The sequence below is a fragment of the Panthera uncia genome, unplaced genomic scaffold (assembly GCF_023721935.1).
Source record: "Panthera uncia isolate 11264 unplaced genomic scaffold, Puncia_PCG_1.0 HiC_scaffold_1757, whole genome shotgun sequence".
NCBI classification, from domain to species: Eukaryota; Metazoa; Chordata; class Mammalia; order Carnivora; family Felidae; genus Panthera; species Panthera uncia.
In genome coordinates this window covers 9,903-34,287 of record NW_026058423.1, presented here as the reverse complement: position 1 = coordinate 34,287, position 24,385 = coordinate 9,903, and the positions used below count along the sequence as shown (strand labels likewise).

The window sequence follows — 24,385 nt, the reverse complement described above, 5'->3', positions numbered from 1 at the left end:
AACGTCATCCACCACATGATCTTCCTTTGGACGTTCATTCTTTGAGCTGTGTCCGTGACAGGTTTCCACGCAGCTGTGACTGGGCATTTCTGGTGCACTGGCCCTTCCATTTTGGACATCCCTGATTTTTAGAACAAGCTTCTCTAGATTAAACTGAAGTAGGGCTTTCTGGTATGCATTGGTCCTCTAGGGGCAACACCAAACAGGTGGTTTACTTTCCTATGTCAGGTCTTCCTGCAAACCTTGTCACCTTCCCTTCTCAGGTTGGGTTCGTCAGTGCTCCCATGGTTAATGCTTCTGCAAAGTCTGGTGCATATCTCTGTCCTAGGGATTTTACGCAGTTGTTATTTACTTAGGAGCCCTTTCTACAAAATTATTATGTGGGTTGATTGTGGAATATTGGCAAAATATAGAGAAGCAAAATAGAAAATGAAAATTAACTGTCATTATTATATCTACTGGAGATAAGCACTCTAAAAACTCAGACGTATATCCTAATGGTTGTATTTCTATATTTATGTTTTTTCCACAAATGATTAGCTAGTATACATTGCTTGGTTAAAGTTTGCTTTTTCTGGGGCACCTGGGTAGCTCAGTCGGTGGGGTGTCCGACTTCGGCTCAGGTCGTGATCTCATGGGTCATGAGTTCGATCGAGCCCTGCATCAGGCTCAGTGCTGTCAGCACGGAGCCAGCTTTGGATCCTGTCTCCCCCTCTCCCTCTCTGCCCCTCCTCCACTTGCGCTAATCTCTCTCAAAAATAAATAAATATTCAAAAGCTTTTTTTTTTTTAATAAAAAAAAAGTTTGCTTTTTCAGACCACTTAGTCCTCTTCCACTGCATTAGATTGGTGACTGCCAGGTATTCTGTAGTGTGTGGGGAGCTGGCCGTGTGACGAGGGGGACAGGATTCGGGATGAGCCCCTTTACTCCGAAGTCCCTGCGGTTGTTGCCAGTGGCAGGAAGGTCTGCTAAAGATACTTCTTTTGCTGTTTCATGCCAGCCCTTGAGAAAGGCCTGACCAAGGCACTGAAGAAACTGGATGACTACCTGAACACCCCTCTTCCAGAGGAGATCGACGCCAACACTTGCGGGGATGAAGACAAGAGGTCCCGGCGCAAATTCCTAGACGGGGACGAGCTGACCCTGGCCGACTGCAATCTGTTGCCCAAACTCCATGTGGTCAAGGTAAAGACCGCTCTATCTGCAGGTGGCTCACTGTATCCAGGTCCGCCATAGGCCCGGTCACTTGTGTGGATGAGTCAAGGACAGTGCCACACGGCCGGTCCAGAGTCTGGGCTCTGAAGTCACACGAATAGGAACCCAGAGTCAGCTTCCACTGCCTGGTGGCTGTATAGACTCTCTGAGTGTCAGTAAAACAGGCATATATTACTTCCTCCTTATTCTCATTCTTACTTTTTGGCTGGGAGAGTAAATACAGTGTGACAGTGCCTGGCATATTGTAAAGGCTCAATACATAGTAGCTCATTGTCATTTCATGTATGAGAGAGAGAGTGAGTGGGGGCACTTCTTCCTTGTCTCTGCCTCCTGGGTTCTCACTGGCCACACCCCCACATCTCTCTGAAGTTGCTTCATGTGCGAGCCTTCTCATTCCCTTCAGTAACTCCCTAGGGTAGGCATATAGCATCCTCCTCATCTATCAGTTGAAGAGCTGGAGGCTGTAAGAAGTGACATCATTTTCTTGTCATGGTTGCACTCACTGGTCAACTTCATCACCCCGTGTAATCCTGTCCTGTAAGAATCGGAGGATCCGAGAGTTGGAAAGAAGGGAATCCCAAGGTCATCCCAAACCATCTCCCACCCCAAACAGGACCACTTTCTGTGTGTCTGTGACAGGCTTCCATGCAGCTGTCATTGCACCTTTCTGATGATGAAGAGTCCCCTGCCTAGCGAGTCAGCCCTATCCCTTTGGACAGCAGTGATTATTAAAACATCCTTATATTGAGCCCCATCAGCCTCCAGGCCACCCTTTGTATCCTGGAACAGCATGGAACGGGACTGCTCTGTTTCATCTCATTTGAAGACAACAGTAGGGTGCCCCAACATTCTCTCTCTAAACTGATGCTTCTTCTTACCTCCTTTCCCGGCCCTCACCAGCCTAGAGAAACACACAGTGGGATCGTGCAGTTAGATCGTCATCTACTCTCATACGTACTCGTATCGTACGTCTCAGGCAGTCAGCTCTGTGGGGATAGTGGCTTCTCCAAGCATGACGGTGGGCGGGTTCATGGTGGCCCTTTCATAAATACTCACTGATTGGCCATTTCATCACTTAGCTTGTGACTTTATCATACCCACTTTCCTTCTACCCTTCGTAAAAAGAACCGTTTATCAGCTGGCTATCTGCCTATCGTGTTTCAGCTGTAGTCCTGAGCTGGAAACGCGGGCCTCCCTCCAATCAGAGCACAACCAGCTTGAATTGCGATCGTAGCTGGGCAAGCGCCATGGGACTTGGTCAGAGCTGGAGACTGGGTGGGAATCATGCATGCCGTTACCGATAGGCTGGGAAAATGCAGCCTATGAATATGAAGGCACTTTGGGTTCGGGGCCAGGCCAACGGTTACTTGTAAGTCCACCCAAGCTTACACGTCTTTCAGGTTGTTAATTACTGCATGCACCACCACAGCCCTGGAAACGCCTTTTATTCTCTTTTCCTGAGTTACAAGTGGCACCCTTAGGGATGGTGTGATTCCAGGTCAGCCACACTGCGTCAGAGTGGTGTAACGGAAGGACCCCCATTCAGAAAGGCGTGAGACCCCCATGCTAGTCCTGACAGCATGAGCTGGGGCGAGTCATTTAATCTCTTTGGAACTCTTTTTTCTCATGCCCCAATGAAGAGATAGGAAGTATATTCCTTCTTGCCTCTTTCTCTCTCTTCCTTCGCTCTTTTCTTCTGTCTTGAAGAATCTCTTGTCAAATAAGGTAAACAAATGGATCTCCCAGGCCCCGTGCTTCATCCTTCGACTCCTCCAGTGCCTCCTAGCCCTAAACGATGATGCGACACCCGTGTCCTTGGAGAAGCTGGGGATCGGGGCGGGGCGGGGGTGGGGGGGATGGCGGCCTTGGAGGGGACAAGGCTGGGCCTCGCCTTCTGTCTCCTCATATTTCTGCTGATCCAGCTTATCAGATCCCAGAGACCTGGCAAACCCCCGACATGAAGAAAGAGTGAAGGGGGAGCCAAGTCAAGTTTGGCTTCTGATGCCAAAACCTAATCTGGGCTGTGGGAGCTAACTGTTTTCATATGAAAGAGCAAATTCAGAGCAGGAGCGTGGAAGTTCCTGTGAACGTCAGAGCTCCGTGCGCGCATCCCCGCCTGCTCTCTTGCGCGTGCGTTCTCCCTCCCTCTCTCTCTCTTGCCTGGCTCTCGTTCAGGTTCATCTTCATCCTGCCTGAGAGCCTGGTTTGAACTCGTGCTGTCTGGCTCCCTTCTAGTCCTTGGCTCCTCAAGTCAAACCGACATGCGAGGAAATAGCCGGTTCTGTGGCCAAGGCTCAGGGCGTGCAGATCCGGGCAGGGAGGGGCATGGCGGGCCTTCTCTCGGGGCCACTGGGACCCCTGCCTAGCACAGTGACCTGCTTCAGCCCCTGAAGCAAACAGGAAGGGAGGCATGAACACAAGTCTATGTCCATAAATTGCTTTTCTGCTGTTTTAAATCTCATGTCGTATCTTTTAAAAATGAAAACAGATCCCAGCACGGAGGGACTTGAGGCCGCTCTGTCGGTCAGCGTGTGACCCGCGGATCCTGCAGGGACTTGCTCTTGCCGGGGCAGGGACAACTTCTTCTCAAAGGCTCTTGGGCAAACCCAAGGGCCCTCACCCTGCGGTGAATAGGGGAAGGCCAAGGTGAACGGGCAGTGTCTGTTGGACCCGGCATTTGCTTATGGCCGGTGCTCTGCCAGAGGACTCAGATTCCATCCCCTTTGCTTTTTTAGCCACACCTGAGCCGGACGCAACATTGTGGGGATGGCTTCTCCAGTGACCACACCAGACCAGTTATCTTAGCCAAGAGAATTTAATTTTTTTTTCATTTTAGAGAGAGAGAGAGAGATGAGCTGGAGAGAGGGGCAGAGAGAGAAAAAGAGAGAGAGAGACAGAGAGAGGATCTTAAGCAGGATCTATGCTCAGCATGGAGCTCGATGCAGGGCTCGATCCCACAATCCTGGCATCTTGCCCGGAGCTAAAATCAAGAGTCGGTTGCTCAACCGACTGAGCCACCCAGGCGCCCCACCAAAAGAATTTAATAGAAAGAAGCACTAAGTACTGAAGATCTAGGAAGGCAAAGTGTACCATGACATTTCACCAGGATGAGGCAGCTACAACCCCCAGGGCAGCAGAGGTAAACGGAAGAGGTCAGAATTATCTAAACTTGGAAACTTAGATGAGGGGCCCCTGCAGAGCTGAACCTTGGACCTCTGAGGTGGGGCGCGCCGAGCCAGCACTGGAGGCGGAGTTAAGAGGACAGTCCAGAGGAGTCACTGTCGTGTGCTGGCCTCTCTCAGACGGGGTGATGCACGGGTTCCGCTAGTGTAGGCAAAACAAGAAAACTGGAGTCAGTTGCCACTGCGGGAGCAAAGGGGACTGAGAGGAACAGAATGCCTAGGAAGGGAAGGGACGTCTCTTCTCCCTCCTCCAGCCTTGCAGACTCTCTCTCTAGCGCCCCCTCATGACAGAGTCTCACAGGGAGTCACTGGCAAAGCAGAGATGTGATTTGCAGAGTCCCTGCCCCAGGGGCTGGAAGAAACAAGCCCAAGGGTGGTTTGGAGATCAGCAGCTATAGCTGAATAACTGGCACAAGAGAGATTCTGAGTATAGCGGTTCCTGCATCATTTGCACAGGGCTCGGTAGCCCCGTGGAGAGGACCGCAGATTAGGAGGGAAGGACTGTCACAGGACTAAAAGGCAGGGCCTAAGGAACATAGTCAGTGATACTGATAGTGTCCTGTGGTGACAGATAGGAGCTACACTGTGGCTGTGCACAGCACAGCACGGAAACTTGGCTGAATCACGGGGTTGTACACCTGAAACTAATGTAACATTGCACGTCAACTACACTCAAATAAAAAAAAAAAAAGAAAAGAAAAGCAAGGACCGGAATAAATATATTAGTGATTACTCAGTAGATGTTGGTCGAATTAATTCATTTCCTGTGTAATGTTGTGTAAGCCATTGAATCTCTTGTGGCTTCAGTTTGTTCATTGCTGAGGACCTCTGGTCTTTAAAAGTACGTTTCTTACGTTTGACTCTAGGAGATGCACTCTGATTTGGGATAACTGAAGATAGTAAAGATTCCGTACAACTGTTTATGGAACCTTTACTTATTTAACTTCCCTTTGCCTTACTTTCCACGTCTGTAAAAATGGGAATATAATACACTCTTCCTTATAAAGTTATTTAGAGATTTAAAGTAGCTTGCAGAGGGCTTAAGGTGGAGCCTAGAGCAGGGTGCAGGGTAGATAAGTATTTGCTAGTGTCGCTATGCTTATAAACCGTGTCATTGAGATTATCAGGCAGTACAGAAATGAAGAAGTTGTGGTTCCTGTCCTCCTACTGCTCACAAGCTAGAGAAGAGAGAGAGGATATGAAAACAGTAATTGCAATTCAGAATAGAACAGAGCTTAGTATGTAACAGACGTTCCAAACTGAAGAATAGGGAGGGGGAGATGCGTGCTCCTTGGGAATGTGGTCAAATTGATGAGGCTGAGCTTTTCCTGCCCTCCCTCATCGTTGCCCTCACTCAGCACAGCTCTCTAGGGGACCCTGAACATCACGGGCATCAACATGAAGGTGAAAGTCCAGAGTAGCTGAATTGGGGTGGCGGGGGGGGGGGGGGTTCTCTGAGTGGGAGGATCCCAGGGTCAGCAGTCTGACAACCTCTCTAAAAAGAAAGCGAGGAAAGGAGTCAGAAGTCAGTGCCTTAGGAGAGAGGCTACTCTTTATTGTTCCCACCCTAGCCCCCCGAGGGCTCGAGGCAAGAACGGCTAATGTGTGGACCCCAAAGTACAGTGACAATAAAGGGGGCCCTGTTAAAAAAAAAAAAAGTACTCAGAATTTCCAGATGGTGACAGCAGAGCATTAAACCAAGAACAGGCCCCTCTGAGTTCGAGGCCCTGTGTAACTACACAGGTCACCCTCAGCGAAGACCACCTTATCCTTATCTGTGAACGCATGCAAATGGGCAAAAGGTGGGTCTCAATGAATTAGAAGAGGAGGTAATGTTTCTCGAGCACTCAGTATGAGCCAGGTACCCCTCTAAACGTTTCGTGTGTGTTAACTAATTTGTTATTCCAGGATAGGTTCTATTATTATCTTCCTTTGGGAGATAAAGAAATTGGAGCTCAGAGAGGCTAAGTAAGTAGTCCAAGGCCACACAGCTATTAAGTACTGGAGTAAAAATTCCAGATGCATTCAGCTGGGATCGAGAGCCCATGCTTTAACCACTGTGCGACCATTTCAGCACGAACTCCGCTTTCCCAGAATGCCCATCCACAGCCCCCACGTGTGGCAGACTCCAGACAGAATAAAAATCACCATTCGTTCACTCCCAGTCAAGATCTGTTCATTCGAGAACCTGCCTATCCATTCCCACATCTAACTTACACTCCTTATGCTTTTTATTCTCTCCTAAAAATACGGGTGCTTAGGTAAAACAGAGTAGGTAACAGGAAACAGTTTATAGCTCGATCAGTCAGACTTAACCACTGATCACATTTTGGTACCCGTACTTCTAAGTAATCACACACATTTCTCCAAATGCATGATACTGCACTTCTTAAAAATTTTATTTTATACTGCACTTTATTTTCAAAAAATTTTTTTAATCTTTATTTTTGAGAGAGGGGGGTACAAGTGGGGGAGGGGCAGAGCGAGAGGGAGACACAGAATCTGAAGCAGGCTCCAAGCTCTGAGCTGTCAGCACAGAGCCCAACGTGGGGCTTGAACTCACGGACCGTGAGATCATGACCTGAGCCAAAGTCAGATGCTTAACTCAGGCGCCCCTGCAGCATCATTTTCAATGGCTGTCCGGAATGGCCCTGTATTTACGTATGATGATGTATTTCTCCATTTCGATATTGGCGGACATTTGTGTTCTATACCTTTTTTTTTTTTTACCGTTGCATTCTTTTTTTTACTGTTAGTTCCATGATCATATACGGGTAGCTGAATCTTGGTATACGTACATGATTGTTTCCTAAGGAAACATCGCTAGAAGCAGAATGGCGAGGTCAAAGGGCAAATTGTATTTACTTAAGAAATAAATAAGCTTAGATAAGATGACAAGGAGGCAGTGCTTGCCAGCTTGTGTCACAGACACTTTGCTGATGGCCCCCTGTGATGCCTGCTGGGTTTCCTCCCAGGCCACATGGTAGGTCAAGCCGCTTAACTCCTTCTCAGTGATTTGCTTTGCCCGCTCACGCCATCTGTCCTATCGCCTGTGTTGTAGATTGTGGCCAAGAAATACCGCAACTACGATTTCCCCGCTGAGATGACGGGCCTGTGGCGGTACCTCAAGAACGCCTATGCCCGGGATGAGTTCACCAACACCTGTGCGGCAGACAAGGAGATCGAGTCGGCCTACGCGGATGTTGCCAAGCGCCTCAGTCGGTCCTGAGCTCGGCCACCTTGCCCCACCGCTCCAGCAGAAGGACTCCGCTTCTCCCAAAGGACTCCGGCCTCACACACTCCTCTTCCGCGTTGCCTCGGGGACACTCCTTTTTGTAGCCGGCCGCCTCTTGCTGGCCTCATGGAACCCCGGCCTGCTGTCTCTTAGGAAGGTCAGCGCCGACCCCATCTGATCGTGCAGGAATCTGCAAGCAGAAATGATAGAAATAGTCAAGCTCTCAACCTTTGGGCCTGGCCTGGGTTCCGTGCATCTGGGGTCAGTGTTGGAGAACCCACGTAAGGGACCGTCACTGCCCCCTCCGCCAATATCAGAACCTCTCCTCAGCTGCATTAGGAAAACGTGCGACACTGTGCCCTCTTCCGCCCTCCTCTTTGTTGGGAACTCCACGGCCAAGGACAGATGCCATCGTAGTTCTTAGTAGAAACAGATCCGCTACGTTTGGGGGAGATGGAGAGAGTGAACGGAGGACAGGCAGGCTGGGGATTGGGCACGTGACAGACACACCCAGTCTTGACACCTGCTGTCCCACTGGGCGCTGAAGACCAGATTGGAAAACCACTTCAGACGTAGTCTCCGTTTGCTGCCGTGCTGAGGGCATTGCGATGCCCTCGTGTATCTGGCTGACACCAGCCTCTGTTTTTACACTGTCCAGGCCTTTCGAGGAAGGGAAGTTGGCATGCAGTTGCAAAGCAGAGTGACTGGGAAGGGCCAGAGGAGGAGCGTCAATGCCAAAAGGACCACGGGGTCTACCAGCCATGGATTTTGCTTGCTTTAGGGGTAGTTGTTTTGGTGGAGATTACGTTTGATCCACGAGTGAATTTCAGTCTTGGAGAAAGCAGATGGGGGGGGGGGACGGTTGGGTGAAGAAGTTCTTCATGAGGCTCCATGTTCCCTGGCAATGTTTCAGATAGGTCTTCTCTCTTATGATCTCCCTAAGTCTTGAACTGCTGATGTTATATATCACTGCGAACCCTATAACAAAAAAACCCAAGAATTGGCCAAACATGACTTTCCAGTTCCTTCAAGTTGCTCCTGGATGTGGGTCTTGGGTCTGCTAGCTGGGCGCTCCTGGCTGAGTCGGCTGCAGCCTCCATCGGGTGATGGGTCCATTTGGGAGGTGGCATGGTCATGGAACACCTTAGGAAGAAAGTCCATGGGCCTTTCTGACTGGGAAACCATGTGGTTTGAACTTGAAGAAAAATATGTGCCCCATCTGGGCTAATTTTCCTGCCATCTGACTCACCTGCCAGATGAAAAAGGATATTTTTTAGTTGGTATTTCTCTCCTTGGTCACTCTCCTTGAGTGTCACCTCCTTCAAAGCTCACCTGGCTTGAGCCTGGGGACCCGGGCAGAGGAAACTCAGGGAAATGAGCTAACCATCGGCCCCCTATCCTGGTGAACACCCTATGAGAAAAGCCACCTGCCACAGGATGAGGCTTCCAAGTGCTAGAAAGCCTCGGGACCTGGCTCGTTGCTCAGGAAGGGTGGCAGGACAGCATGGGGCCTTTCCGTGAAGACATCTGTGCATCTTCAACCTGGCAGGCCCCAGACCCACCTACCTCCAGGGAGCTCTGGAGAACAAAAATGGCACACAGATCTGAGCATTGGGGAGGAAACAGGGGACCCCTTAGCCCACTGAGGAAGAGGAAATTTCTCAGTAGGACATTTTATTAGCCTGAGAGCTTTGCAAGGGCAGGAGGAGTCGATTCATTTCCACCCCTAAAGGAACCTTCCCTGGGACTTCCCGGGAACTTAGTCCCGAGACATGTTTAAAAAGGAGAATGCTGAGGAAATGGCCCCTTTTACTCTACAGTAAAGCCCCAGACAGGCCTCTTGGGAGATGAAGTCTTGAATGATCCCAAGAGACTTTGAATTAGTGTAAATCCTGTTGTCCCCAGAAACCCCTTCCTGAGTTGACCAACACAGGCATGATGACCTAAGAGGCAGTTTACTTTCCAGAGACCCACAGTGGTGCTGTTCTTGAAGCAGGTAGGTGTTAGCATGGCCAGCGCGACAGAAAACAGGCCACCCGGGGGGGGATGGCTCCCCACACGAGTTGTCAGATACTAATGACTGATTTGATTGTCAGAATTCAGCGTTGGCGAGTCTTTAAAAACAAGCCAAACCAAATCAACATGGTTGTTTCTAGATATTCCTTCTGTGGCTGACTTAGTTTTACATAAATATTAAGGCACGAGTTTGGGGGGGGCAGTTACGTGATCACTTATAACCATTTAACACAGGGGGCAGAGTTATAGATGGAAAGCACTTCTGAGTACTTGATTCAGGAATATCTTTTTTCTTTCAACAGTAGATTACTATATAATACGAGTATTGACTGAGAGCTTTAATGTTTTATGACCAGATTTATTAGAATATTTTTAAGTAACAATAATATTATCTTCTGATTATTTTTTTCCAAAAGAGATTTGCCTCCAGATTCTGCAGCCTCCCTGAAGAATCTTGGCCATAACCTTGTTATATACATGGCAAATCATCTTCCAACATCCGTATGGTGAGGTCCTTAGGTGTCTCCAGAACCAACTCAGGAAGTATTCAAGGTTTGCAGTGTAGACTCCAGAGTTTTAAGAGGAGGTCACCCTTGTCGCCGGTCTCGAATGAATACTGATCCTTCAGAAAACATTTCATTGGCATTTGAAAAGGTTTGGGATGAGATCCTATTTTGTTTGGGATTTATTTTTCTTCTTTGGTTTCCGTGTCACTGTTTTATTTGATTTTTATGGGATAGCATGGTGGGAGGCAGAGGCAGAAAGGAGAACCCAACTTAGAATAACTGTGTAGAATTTACCCATCTGTCAGGCTGGGCTGCCTCTCAGGATGGCCCAGAGAGAAGGTATTGGATATGATTTTAATAACTTTATAAGATGGGCTGGATAATGGTCCCTTCTATTGTGTGTCTTTATCCCCTGATAAGGGAATTCAGATGCCTGACAATTCAGAATCACAGGCTGTGAAAAGTGAAAACCACTTTTATTTGGTCATACAATCTCGGACGGTTTCAGCTTCCCAGGAAATGCCACTGTTTTTGGTGTTCACATCCCCCGCTGGTGGGGCCAGCAAGGATCTTGGCCTTTTCATTAGAAAAAAGGCTTCACCAAGAGTGAAGTTTCCTGAGCTACACATGCTAGCATTTATCAAATGAAACAACGGAAGCTCTTCACGACATCTGTGCCCTCTGGCCACTCTGCAGGCAGACGACGCCAGCATCTTAGAATTGTTGCAAAGTGGATGATGCCTGGAACAGACCTAAGAATCTGCAGATCTAAGAATCCCAGGAGGCTTAGGCAAATAGAATTTAAGAAAGGGACAGAGTCAGGAGGGTGTGTTAGTAAGAGTTTTCCGTGGCGAGAAACCATTGAGGTCTGTGTCTAAAAATCAGTTGGTTTAGAGGCAGCAGGAGATGTATTTGACGCACCACTATTGCCAGTGGCCAGGAGCCTTTTTGATAGCAGAGTGAATCAAGATGCCAGTGTCTCTCTCCTTGGAAAGATGAAGCAGTATTAAGTCATTAGTAAAACTAAGTTCATTGATTCCTAAGGGATCACTTCGTCGTTTTTGATATGCCATTGAAAAGAATTGTAAGCGTTAGAGAAAAGTATGCATGTTCCACATCTGGGGCTGAACATCTTTGGGCTTGGAGCCCTTTCTGCAAACAAGACCATTGTCTTCTATCCAGTGCTTTTTAGCATTCAAACCAAGCATGAAGCCCCCTTCATGAATGCCTGTTCCTCGACCTTTGCCAATATTCTTCTCGCAGCTTAGTTTCAGGATGCTTTCCTTTCATCATTCGGTATGATCCAAAGTGTGCATAATTTTGCCTAATGTTACCTGAGGAATTAGATCCAATGTTCCCCTTACCCACCAAAAATAAAATGGAGGATTGCTTCATTATAGGGTTTGGGCTAATCTGTGTGTCACTAAAAGCAATCTTTTTTTGGAAAACCATAGTTTTAAGGATCCAATTATCTAAGGTATTTTATGTATAGTTAGCGATTTCATATTATCGATTATGCCTATACTTAAAATATATAATATCCGGCTGATGTTTGAATTTGTCTTCCTTTCCTGATTTCCTGTTTTTCCCATTTGGAAAGCTGGCGTGTAGCTAATTTAGCAAAAGATGCCTAGCTTTTATAGAAGGACAAAATTTCATTTTAGAAAGACACTCCAAATGATGGTCACTTGATTTTCTCAAGACCTTTAACTGTGGTGATAAAGTACTAAGACATGCTTTCAAGCCTTAATAAATATAAGTTGCCTTTTAATGAAGATATTGTTGAATGTTTTCTTCATGAATCTGAAGCAGTTAGAAATTTGTTTTCCAGTCTTGATTGGTATTGGCTGATTCAAATAAAGTTGGTTTATTTTCAAATATTACAAACGCGATCCTCAGACTGCTTATTTGAGGTGGGGATTTCCTATGCTGTTCTAAATGAGAAGTGTGAAATACCCCTTTTTTTTTCCAAATAAGGGTTATTCTGTTTTCCCATTATAAAAGAGAATATGTTCATTATTCTTAAAAATCAAAAGCAAATAAAAAGAGGAAGAGGGGAAGGAAAAGCAAGAAGCTTGTGACCCAGTCATCCAAAAATCAATTTTTATTTTAGCAAGAATGAATTCGATTCTATTCTATAGAACGTGGGCTGGGTCAAGAAATACACTGACGTTTCTTCATGTTTCTCCTTTCAGTTGCCAATCTGTAGGGTCACACTTGGGGGTAGGCAAACAGTGACAATCCAGATATGATTTAAGGAGTACTTTAAAATACTGGTCCACCTGCACCCCAAACTCTCTCTTGTCCCCCCCCCCCCCCCCCCCCCCGGTTACCTAGCCCTGTCAGGGTTCGTGGCCCTACTTTCTACCCCTAGAACATCACTGACTCTAGATTAGGGTCCCCAGAGTCTTTAGTAAGTTTTACTTGAAGCCAGCATGAACACCCAACGGGACCTCTATGAGCATTCAGTTTCCTGAGTCTTTCCTGCTCTGTCAGAATAGGCTCTCCTCACCTTGGAAGGGAGGTAACACCCAACTCCAGGAACTCCCATCAGAGGTGGCCTGTCGCTCAGAGTAGGTGTAGTTGATGCTGTCGATGGTTTCCCTCCCTCCTGACCATCCCCTGGCTTCCTCAGGCAGAGCTCTGACTGGGTCCGGGGCCTTCCTCCCCACTCCTTCCTACTCCCTACCTTCATAGGACTCAGGTAAACGTGGTTCCAACCCCAGTTCCAGGGGGTGAATCATGAAGGGTCTGATCCTGTCCTTCCGGCTGTGGTTGACTTCAGAGTGGGTTCTTGACCAAGTTCCACCCAGTATTATGAAAGGAGATTTGTTCAGGAACTTCTGAGAAAGATCTCCTTGGTCTGAAGAAGTGACTCCCTAAGTCACTGCCTCTGAGGCTGCTCCTGGACGCGGGCGTGAGGCCTGGAAATGCTGCCACCCAGGGAGACCATGAGGGGTGTGCTTCAGGTAATACACCACATTCTCTCCAAGAATGGAGGGAGCCTGCCTCCTGGAATGGACCACTGAGCTGCTGAATCAGCCAACCCTGCCAGTGGCTCTCACTCTTCATTTCCTGTTCCGTAATGCATCCTAGAGCATTGAAGGGTGTTTGTATGTTTGTTATTACAGGCAGCCAAAGGCATCTTAAGTGGTGTATTAGCCAAGTTTGTTGTTGTTGCTGTTCTTGTTTGTTTTTTAAGTGTTTGTTTATTTTGAGAGAGAGAGAGAGAGAGAGAGAGAGAGGCGAGACAGGGAGAGAGGGAGAGAGGGAGAGAGAAAGAGAATCCCAAGCAGGCTCCGCACTGTCAGCACAGAGCTCATCGCAGGGCTTGGTCTCAGGAACGGTGAGAACGTGACCTGAGCTGAGATCAAGAGTCGGACGCTTAACTGGCCAAGCCACCCAAGCGCCCCACCGCTGTTTTTAAGAGTCAGTTTGGTCATCAGAGTGCCCAGCCAGGAGGTGTTCCGTGTTCCCATTGTTGGCTCCATAGGCTGACCAAGAGCTGAGAGCACGGGAGACTTCATTTCTCTGCATCTTGGTTTCCTTAATCGCGTGGTGATGAAACCAAGGGGCACATGAGTGGCGGTGCCTGTGCCTGGCATTAAGGAGAACAGAGTCCTGTTCCAGAGAACCTGCCAAGAAAGTGCCCTTGGGGGACAAGAGCGTCTCATTGTACTTACAAGTGTCATGAGCCGTGTCTCTTTCATGTTTATGTCTACTAGCTAAGATCCCCAGAATCCCCAATAAGTTTTACCTTGTAGGAAAAGAACTGGGGTATCAGACTGGAGGAGGGTCAGAGTTGAAAATAGCAGGTCCGACTTGTAATCCTAAATCCATCACTACATTAACTCTGTGAACTTTCTGGGCCCATTTCCCCAAGAGGGTTACGAAAGTTCCTTATTTGAAGTGATGAGATCCTTGATGAAGAGTGCTTATAGGTAATAAAGGGTTATTTCCAGTGAAAAGACATTTCAACCAATTGGAACTATCAGTCTATTAGAAGGTCTCATTGTGATCCTCCTTAATGGAAGAAGCTGATCACCAGAAAAGACTTGGGTATTTGGAACTGGTGGATTGTTTTTTTTTTTTTTTAAATGTTTATTTATTTTTGAGGTGGGGGAAGGAGGAACAGAGAGAGGGGAGGACAGAGGATCTGAAGCAAGCTCTGTGCTGACAGCAGAGAGCCCAATGCAGGGCTCGAACTCAAGAACTGTGAGATCATGACCTGAGCAGAAGTCAGACGCTCAACTGACTGAGTCACCCAGGAGCCCCCTTTTCTTTTCTTCCCTTCCCTTTCCTTCCCTTCCCTTTTCTATGTTGATTTATATTTGAGAGAGAGAGAGAGGGAGAGAGAGAGAGAGACAGAACAGGGGAGGGGCAGAGAGAGAGAGGGAGACACAGAATCAGAAGCAGGCTCCAGCTCTGAGCTGTCAGCACAGAGCCCGACACGGGGCTCGAACTCACAAGCCATGAGATCATGACCTGAATCGAAGTTGGACGCTCAACCGACTGAGCCACCCAAGCGCCGCTCTTTTCCTTTCTTCTAAAGTAAACTTCAGTTGGTCTTGGGATCAATGCACATGTATGTCACTCTCCTATCTTTTGAGTTCACATTCCATGAAATCGATATCTATGTGCAATTGAAATGACCCTGGGGACCTGCACTTTGCGTCATTAGCTGCAGAAAATAAAGCAGATCAAATTTTGGTAAGATTGTCAGTAAGAAGTATGGAAATTAAAAAAAAAAAAGTCTGAGTTTAACCTCCTTTGACTAGGATAGCTTGATAACCCAAAGCTTCTTATCTCCAAATGAATATATGACGCAGAGACTGGACCATGCAAGACCCACGATACAAATACTGTAATGGGGCCAGCATAGAATGAAGTGCTCCCCCACCTGTGGAGCAGTGCTTGGTTGCATGCCATTTTGTGCATTTGGAATTGTGCCTGTGTGCTCGTTGCTCCTCACCACCCCTTCCCCAATTGAAACCCAAGCTCCTAAAACAAAAACACAAACAAAAAAAACCCACAACTAAGCTCTTTTAAGGGGCGGGATGTCAGCTATCCAATGTTTGTACCACGCCTCACCTTGTCTAGCACTCAGCAAATATTATTTGCTCAAAAACATCCATTAGTGGTTCACTGGAGAGGTCATGAGTCAGTATTCTAGGCTTCTGGGTTCACCTCATATCTCACAGCTCATTTCCCCGACACCCACTGCACCAGAACTCTGAAGAGGGGGTGATAACCGTGAGTCTAGGAGAGAAACAGGCATCTGTTGGTTAAATATGCTTCCATTATATTTTTGACCAATGGGGCCTCCTAAGCAGTCTACACAGCATTTGTTTGTCTGTCTGAAAAGATGGAGAGTTGCCTGATGCTTATTGGATTGCATGGTTGTGATTAGGGAATGGTTTAGCCAGTTTCCCAAGCTGGCCACAAAATTCTGCATAGATGGCATGTTATATTTACAAGAAGACTAGATGCTCTGAAGTGAGGGTGACTCTGGATACTGTAGTTCTGGCATAGTCTGGTTACATATGAGTTAAACAGATAAATCTTTTTTTTCTGAATATATGTTCATTAGAGCAAATTTAGAAAATACAGAGAAGCAAAGAAGTTAATACCTGTAATCCTTCCATCCAGAGATAACCACCTTTTTCTAAAATTTTTTTTAATGTTTATTTATTTTTGTGAGACAGAGAGAGACAGAGCATGAGTGGGAGAGGGGCAGAGAGAGAGGGAGACACAGAATCCGAAGCAGGCTCCAGGCTCCGAGCTGTCCGCACCAGAGCCCGATGGGGGGCTCGAACTCATGAACCGTGAGATCGTTACCTGAGCTGAAGTCGGACACTTAACCGACTGAGCCACCCATGGGACCCCAGGGATAACCACCACCTTTAATGTGTAAATGATTATCTTCCTAGACTTTTTCTAGTGAGATAGAAATATAAACGTGAATATATTTTTTTTCACCAAAAAAGAGCTATGATTAAGAGCTAAAACCACTGAACTTTCCTGTCTCTATGATAAACAGTTATGAGTAAAGCACTTTTTCCTGTTTTTCTGCCGGATAATACTGGGACCAGACAAGAATAGTAACAAACTTTTTACTTGCTTACTTATTAAAACCAGCATCTTACTCAACAGTATTTGCTTCAAGACCTTACCTTACTGTGACCGCCAATTCAAAATTATTATGTCATCAACTACCCAGTCATAACCAGCCCCTTACCTGGTGAGACCCACCTTATAGTCACAGGACTCTGGCTCTGAAACCCTGTAAATATCCTTCCCAACCTCCCTCCTCTAACACTGCTAAGACTCTGTCAAAGAGGTGTTCTTTTTGATTGAAATCAATCTAATAAATGTAACTTTTTAAAATCAAGTTTTTCTGGTGTTTTTTTCTTGTTTGTTTTGTTTTGGTAATTGTCAACTGGCATTCTGCTTACCATTTTTCAGTGTTTTTTTTTTTTCCCACTCACATATCGTGAACATCTTTCCATGTCCCTTTTCCATAACATCTATAACATCATTCTTGTGTATCATAATCTATCTAATCAGCTGCCTATTATTTGACCTTTAGGATTTTTCTAAGTTTTTAACTAATCATCAATGCTATTATGAAGTTCCAGTAAGCTAGATTCTTCATTACCTCTATTTTCCCTGTAGAATTGACTTCTGGAAGTGAAATTACTCAATCAAATGGCATGCATCTTTTAAGACACCTATTATGTGTTACTAAATTTGCCTCCAGATTGTTCTAAACTCACTCTCTTATCAGAAGAATACGAATGCTTATTTTCTTACATCATTGCCAGTATAGAGATTCATCCTTTTTCAATTCTTCTCAGTTTGAGAAGTGACATGCTCCCGATGGTTGTCTACTTACCCACTTGCTGAGGATCTCTCCTAAGTGCACAATTCTACTTTCTTTACTGTCTTTAGGTTTTCTTTCTCTTAGAAGGGAGTGTGCAAGTTTCCTCCTCCAGTATTTAGCTACTACATATCCATGAAGCTGCCACATCATGGAATGAGTCGAGTATAAACTGGTTTATTTGCTCCCCTTTGGACTCCTTGGTGTATTTTTAAGTAGAACAGAAACACATAGAATTCCTTCTTTAGATCAAATGTGAGGGAATTTAAAAAGAAAAAGAAATACTTTTGGCGACATAAGGATTGCTACTCTAGATCAAACTCAGTTTATACCCTGTCGGTATAGCCTTAAGGGTGTTAGGAACATGGTGAGAAGCTGTCTATGGATATGCGTGGGAGGGGCAGGGTTCCTCTCTGACTTATGGCTTTGGAAACATTAGCATTGGACTTGGGAAGAGCTATTTTCTGCCAGAAATTTCTACCAGAAACTCACTGAGCTTTTGGCCTTCAGAGTAAGGTCAGTCCCGTCCTTAGGGAAGATGAGTGTGGATAAAGTGAATTGAGAGAAAAATGGTGAGTCGGCAGGCCCTGCCATGGGATTTATGGGAAGTGTGATAGAAAAGTAAATCGAGAAAACCTTGAATCCAAGTCTGTATTTCTAGGGTGATGGTCTCTAGAGTACGATGGCCTCTAAAGTAAGACCCAATAGACAGGCAGATCTTCGATCTTTAATCCTAGATTAATTAATGGGGAAAAGAGACTTCACATTCACCTGGAACCAAAAGACTTTTGGGAAATGGTAGCCTTTATTTTTTCCTTTTGCCCCCAGCCCATTCTCATGCATCACACAACTCCTTGAGCACGATCTCTTATCACGGTGTCAGTGATTCTCAGAGAGATTCTCAAAAAACCAAACCAAGATGGTGCTAATTATTTGGCTCTGAATCTATCAAGATGCCGTATAACCTGAAAACAAATGTAGAAGAAAGGGGATGAATGTAAAAGAGCATGAGAGTCTAACTGAACCATTACATAATTAAGACCACCACAGGGCCAAGTTCAACAACCAAAAGAGACATGGAGCCCAAAAGCTATCATGTGGTTATTTAATTCTAGAAAGGGGAACTAAATGAGGGTGTTGGGGGGGGGGAGTAATGAAAGGAGCAGTTAAAAGGTATATTGCCCACTAGAGACTATTGTAATATGCTTTTTTGGAGTACCTTGCAAGGAGCTCCAAAGTCAATAATAAAAGATCCTATAAATGCATCAAGGCAGAAAGCCAACTAGATAATCAGTGAGACCACTTGACCCAGAGCTATATTGAGAGATAAAATGGAGAGGCAGTTGTTTTTCTTTTTAACTCTCTAAAAATGAAGAAGGACTACAAGGACATCTTCACTTCCTCTTTTGAAGACATTGCCCTAAACATGGACTCCAACTCAAATAGGATTGGGGCAACAGATGACAACAAGAGGCATCCTGAGGGGGGGAAGCCGGGGGATAAAATTTATGCCCAAAAAGTGGGAATAAGTTTCCCTAAGAGTGGCTGTAAAATGCCCCATATGAGTAAGAATCCAACCCCAATTGCATTCACAGAACATTGATTCTCTGAGATACCAGCCCAAGGCTACTGTCGAAAAGACCAGAAAAATGCTGGGCTCCTCTGGAACAGTACTGGCCACGACACACAAAGCTTTGTATTTCCTGGTGCAAACCCAGGGTGTGGTCACTTCTGTCCGCAGTTTAGACCGACATACGCCAAGGAATATTAATGGTGGCAATAGCCACCATGTTGAATGCCTACCCTTGGGTCCTCACATGCTAAATAGTATGTATTGCAATGATCTCGAGCTGTCACAACATTCCCATAACGTAATCCATTTTGTATTTACAGAAAGGCAATCTGAGGCCCGTAGCCATTAAGAACATTAAGCAACATTAAACAAATTGCTTGTGTTCACTAGCCAGTAGGAACTAGGATTTCAACCCAAAAGACTGACAGCGGATCTTACGGGTGAGGAAGATGAGCTGAAACAAACAAACCAAAAGAGTCTTCCTCAATCTGAAAGGCAGAGCTGAAATAAGATCATACCCAAAGGAATGAAAAGCCCCCTGACCTGCTCACCAGGTGGAGGTGTGAACCAGGTACACCTAGCATGGGAATCCCTGGAACATCGAAAATTAAAAATATACATTCCTTAACAGCGTATGGTGGAAACTGTTCTGTAGAAGTTCATGAAGAACTTCCTCAGTTGTTTGTGTTATAGGTGTACAATTTTTATTGTATAGATGCCCCTTTATTTGTTGCTTTATTTGTAAATATTTTTGAACTGGAAAAGAAAAACATGCACAGTAAAAGGAAAGTTCAAGAGGAATTACAAGAAGAGGGCGACCTTACTATTGCAAACACCTGTCACCCACTTCCCAGAAGACACCACTGTTAGCAATTTCTTACATCAACTTCCAGAAATTTTTAATGCAGACACGCACGCACACACACACACACACACACACACACACCACATTGCACCTCCCTGGAAGAATATAGGATATGTGGGTGCATATACATGCATCATATTTATTTTATCAACAAAAGGGAGCATGATTTTTTTATCCTGCCTTTTTTTTACTAAATATAAATATCTTTTATCAATACATTTCACATCTTTTGTAACATCTGCAGAGTGTTTGACTGTATGAATGTGACTTAATTCACTTAACCAGCCTACGTTTAATAATCAATAAGGCCATTTCCAGTCTTTTGCCATTGAAATAATGCTGCAGCCAACATTCTTGGTGGTATTTTTGAGAATACATGAGAACATAACTGTAGGATTAGCAGATCTGAGGGATATGCATTTAATTAATTTATTTTCATTTGCATTTGCATTTTATTTTATTTTTTATTTTTTGTTAAAAAAATTTTTTTAAATGTTTATTGATTTTTGAGACAGAGAGAGACAGAGCATGAACAGGGGAGGGTCAGAGAGAGAGGGAGACACAGAATCCGAAGCAGGCTCCAGGCTCTGAGCTGTCAGCACAGAGCCTGACGCGGGGCTCCAACTCAAGGACTGTGAGATCATGACCTGAGCTGAAGTCGGATGCCCAACCGACGGAGTCACCCAGGCGCCCTTTCATTTGTATTTTAAACAGAAAATGCATTTGTGTGGTTCAAAACTTAAAATAGTATAACAAAATAAATATTGGAAAATCTCACCACCTTATCCCTCATCATTATACTTCCTTCATCATCTGTAAGTAAAGATTTTATTAGCTTTTGTGAATCCTTCCAGATTATTCTTTATTCAATTGAAAGAAAATGCAAGTATATATTCTTATTTATTTATTTATTTATTTTTGTTAACATTTATTTTTGAGAGACAGAAAGAGACAGAACATGAGCGGGGGAGAAGCAGAGAGAGAGACACACACACAGGATCCGAAGCAGGCTCCAGGCTCTGAGCTGTCAGCACGGAGCCTGACGTGGGGCTCGAGCTCACAAATCGTGAGATTGTTGCCTGGGCCGAAGTCGGACGCTTAACCGATTGAGCTTACCAGGCACCCCGCAAATATGTATTCTTATCCTTTCCCTTCTTCCGTTACCCTGAGTACATACATACTACATACATTGTCCTCTTACATTTTTTACTTAATGTACCCCCGGATATTTCCGTATAAGCACATAGGGTTTATCCTCATTTTTTTATAGCTTCATACCATTCCATAAGTATAGATATTCCATAACTTAGTTAATCCCCTTCTGATGGACCCCAAAGTTATTTCTAAATTTTTGCTACTGCAAACAAGGCTGTAATGAATAAATATGTACATACATCACTGTTCATTCATGTGAATAAATATAGAAACATGCATACAGTGCGTTACCAGTTGGGTTAAAACAATAAGGGAAAACAGAATTACATATCTGTGTTGGCAGGCAGGTTTTTGACAATCCCTTGAAAGGATAAACAGACAACATAATAATGTTCCTTGCTGGGAAGGACGGGAGCTGAATGGAAGGGAACAAGATAGGAAGGAGGTTTTTCTCTGTACACCTTTTTATATTTTATTATTTAGGTCATGTGACTATGCTATAGTGCTGCATTCTGTACCTGTTTTGGATAATACGTAATATGCATCAAAATCTGTTTATGACAGGTTCAGGTGAACTCATATGTTATTTTTTAAAACGGGCCATTCAGGGCATCCACAGGCTCTTGAAACAGAGTTATAAATGGCCATATGCTTCTTTTCCAAATCCATCCCGTCTCTGCTCCACCTGGCTTGTGGTACAACCATCAGCATAAGTTTTCATGAATTTTCTTCCCCAGTTGCTTCATTTAATATTGCTAGCATTATCCCTTTTCCTGAAACCCTAGGAATATTAGAAATACCATTTAACATGGGGGCACTTGGGCAGCTCAGTTGGTAAAGTGTCTGACTCTTGATTTCGGCTCAGGTCATAATCTCGCAGTTTGGGGGATGGAACCCGGCAGTGTGGAGCCTGCTTGGGATTCTCTCTCTGCCTCTCTCTCTGCCCCTCCCCCGCTCACAGCCATGCTCTTGCCCTCTGTCTCTCTCTCAAAATAAATAAGACATTAAAAAAAAAGTATCTTAAAAAAGAAAGATATACGAGTTAACAGATCCTTCCTACAGAATTAAATTAAGAAATGTTATTATTGATAGGGCTGCCTGGGTGGCTCAGTCTGTTGGGCGACTGACTGCAGCTCAGGTCATGATCTCACAGTCCGTGAGTTCAAGCCCCGCCTCGGGCTCTGTGCTGACAGTTCGGACCCTGGAGCCTGTTTTGGATTCTGTGTCTCCCTCTCTCTCTGCTCCTACTCCACTCACACTCTGTCTCTGTTTCTCAAAAATGAGTAAGAGTTAAAAAAAAAAAAAAAAGAAATGTAATTGGTAGAAAATACCCATATGACATACAGATCCAGCATTGGGTGAGGAGACAACATATGGCTGTAGAGAATTCTCTGGCAGCCTGGGTTTGCCAAGCCCAGGGGAGGGCCCACGGGTGAGATGGGGCTACATACTGCCTTGAGCCTCAAGCTCCGCAGGTTCCCAGGGGCGAACCCTCTGGAACTGTTCTCACTCAGTCCACTTCTCTAAATTGCTACTTCTGTGAATGCCCAGAAGTGTCACCAACCAAAACCCACCACTTGGACCTTCCGAGAATTTTAGGACCACACTGGTGCTGCCTTGTTGGTTTGTCTTTAACCACCACCTTCAACAAGCCATGCTATAATCAGCAGGAGGTACCGGGGGCGGGGAATTCTATCCATTAATAAGTAGATCATTTTCCTCCCTCCTCTCAATATTTTTTTACCCCTCTCCCCTAACGTCTTCCTATAACAAGTCTTCCCCTGTGGCTTTCCTTTCCCTCAGGCTTACAACCACCCTCTAAATTTGTATTATAATTTTATTGCATGTGAGTTTGTTATACATTATTTAATGTCTTATGTCTCTCTTTGGAATTAGAACAAAATATTAAAAAGCCATTGCCTCTTTTAGAGGGCAAACCCAAAACTGAAGTGACAATAGGTTCAAGATTCCAAAGCCTTCCAGCTACTCATGTGATAAGTTATAGCAGTTGTAACTTTGCTTTTTCATATATCCACATGTTATGGGTTGAATTATATCCCCCCAGAAGATGCGTTGGAGTCCTAACCCCCGGTGCCGGTGAATGTAAACCTTATTTGGAAGTAAGGTCTTTACGGGTGTAATCGGGTTAAGATGAGGTCATACTGGCTTAGGGTGGACCCTAATCTAACAGGACTGGCATCCTTATAAGAAGATGACGATTTGAACACAGACAGACACAGAAGGAACATGCTGCGTGAAGACAGAAGCCGAGACTGGAGATAATGCTGCCATAGCTGGAGCCACCAGCAGCTGAAAGAGACAAAGTAGGATTCTCCTCTAGAGGCCTTGGAAAAGCATGCTAACACTTTGACTTTGGACTTCTGGCCTCCAGAACTGTGAAAGATAGATTTCTGTTGTTTTAAGCCACGCAGGATATGGTGCTTTATTATGGAAGCCCTGGAGACTAACACACTGTGCATCTGTATTCGCAACAATGTCCTGCCCGTGGCCCCTCTTGATCTGAGCCTGCGTGCTCCCACCCAAGCTGGCACGTCCGTCACTCAAGCATCTTCAGAGAGGCCGCCTGCTGCCTCAAAGACGGGATTTCAGCATTTCACATCCTGCAGCCTGAGACGAAGTTGCCTGCTCTTGCCACCTCCCTGACATTCCCTGAAAGTAGTCAAGAGCGTCTGCACCGAAGGGGGCACAGGTAATGTCCCAGGGATGCTCGGGAGATCAGAGGTGTGGCTCCATATCATTACTTTCATTACTTTGCACATCATCCCACATCCAAAGGGCTTCCCAAATGTCTTGCCCCAGCTCCAGGCGTTTGGAAAACACCTTTCTTTGCCTCCCTCCACCTCATTGTGCAAGAAGGCACCCACCAACTTTGTCCACCCCAAACGCCTTTGAGCTCTGCAGTGACGAGAAAAAGGCAGAAAAGGCCCATTTTCAAAGCCGTTTGCCTGAAGAGCACCTGGAGGACTTACCTGGCAGGTTCTTCCTTCAGATTTCCTTTCAGGTGATCGCGGATTTGGCAGTGGGGCACTTGGCTAATCCTCAAAGAACACAAATCAAAACACCCCATTCTCCTGCCTCATAATTATGTTATCTAGTTACTCCCCTCGAGCTGGCGATAAAAGGAAATCTACAGAGTGGGTGCTCGACAGGTGGCCTTAAAAGGTTTAAATTGCCACTTGAAGCTGGGCTGATGAAAGGGGTCTGTGCAGGTGTGACTTACACGGACAAGGACAGGGTGGGGGCCGCTCAGCGCACACCCAAGGGTGGAGGGTTGGGCAAGCGTCTTCCCTGGGGTTCGCCTTCCGTTACTGACCCGGATGCTGAGGCAGAAGCCTGGGCAGCGTCAGGACTACACCTGGGAGAGGTGCTGAGGAGTTGGCTTCCTCACGCCGTGTGGTACCATCTATGAATGCAGACCAACCCATTTTCGGGACTTATTCTGAAGAGACCCACAAGAGCCCCTGTGGTAGTCAGGTTACAAGGCTGATCTCATTGGGAGCTCATCTCCCAGATTCTCCTCGAGTCAGCTGGGCCCACTCTTTCGAACCCATCTTAAGAACATCCATGTTCCCCTGTTTTCGTCTCATGGAATTTTTCCAAACAAGTTCCTGTGCCGTATCGGTTTACTTCCGATGGGGAGCCCTGCTTCCTCACCAAGGTCATGTTTTCCTCATGTTTTCAGACTTTTGAGGGCCTCCCATCCCTCGTGGGCCATTTCTACATTTGAAGCTTCTTGA

General features: G+C 45.6%; 1 protein-coding gene across 1 annotated transcript; it reads left to right on the top strand.

Annotated features, from left to right (window-relative positions):
• The first annotated feature begins 876 nt into the window (after positions 1–876).
• On the top strand, positions 877–11,959 carry LOC125917360 (chloride intracellular channel protein 5-like). Its single transcript, XM_049623582.1, has 2 exons — positions 877–1,185; positions 7,459–11,959. The coding sequence occupies exons 1-2, from the start codon at positions 994–996 to the stop codon at positions 7,624–7,626; spliced, it is 360 nt and encodes a 119-aa protein (XP_049479539.1). The 5' UTR covers positions 877–993; the 3' UTR covers positions 7,627–11,959.
• Positions 11,960–24,385: the final 12,426 nt, after the last annotated feature.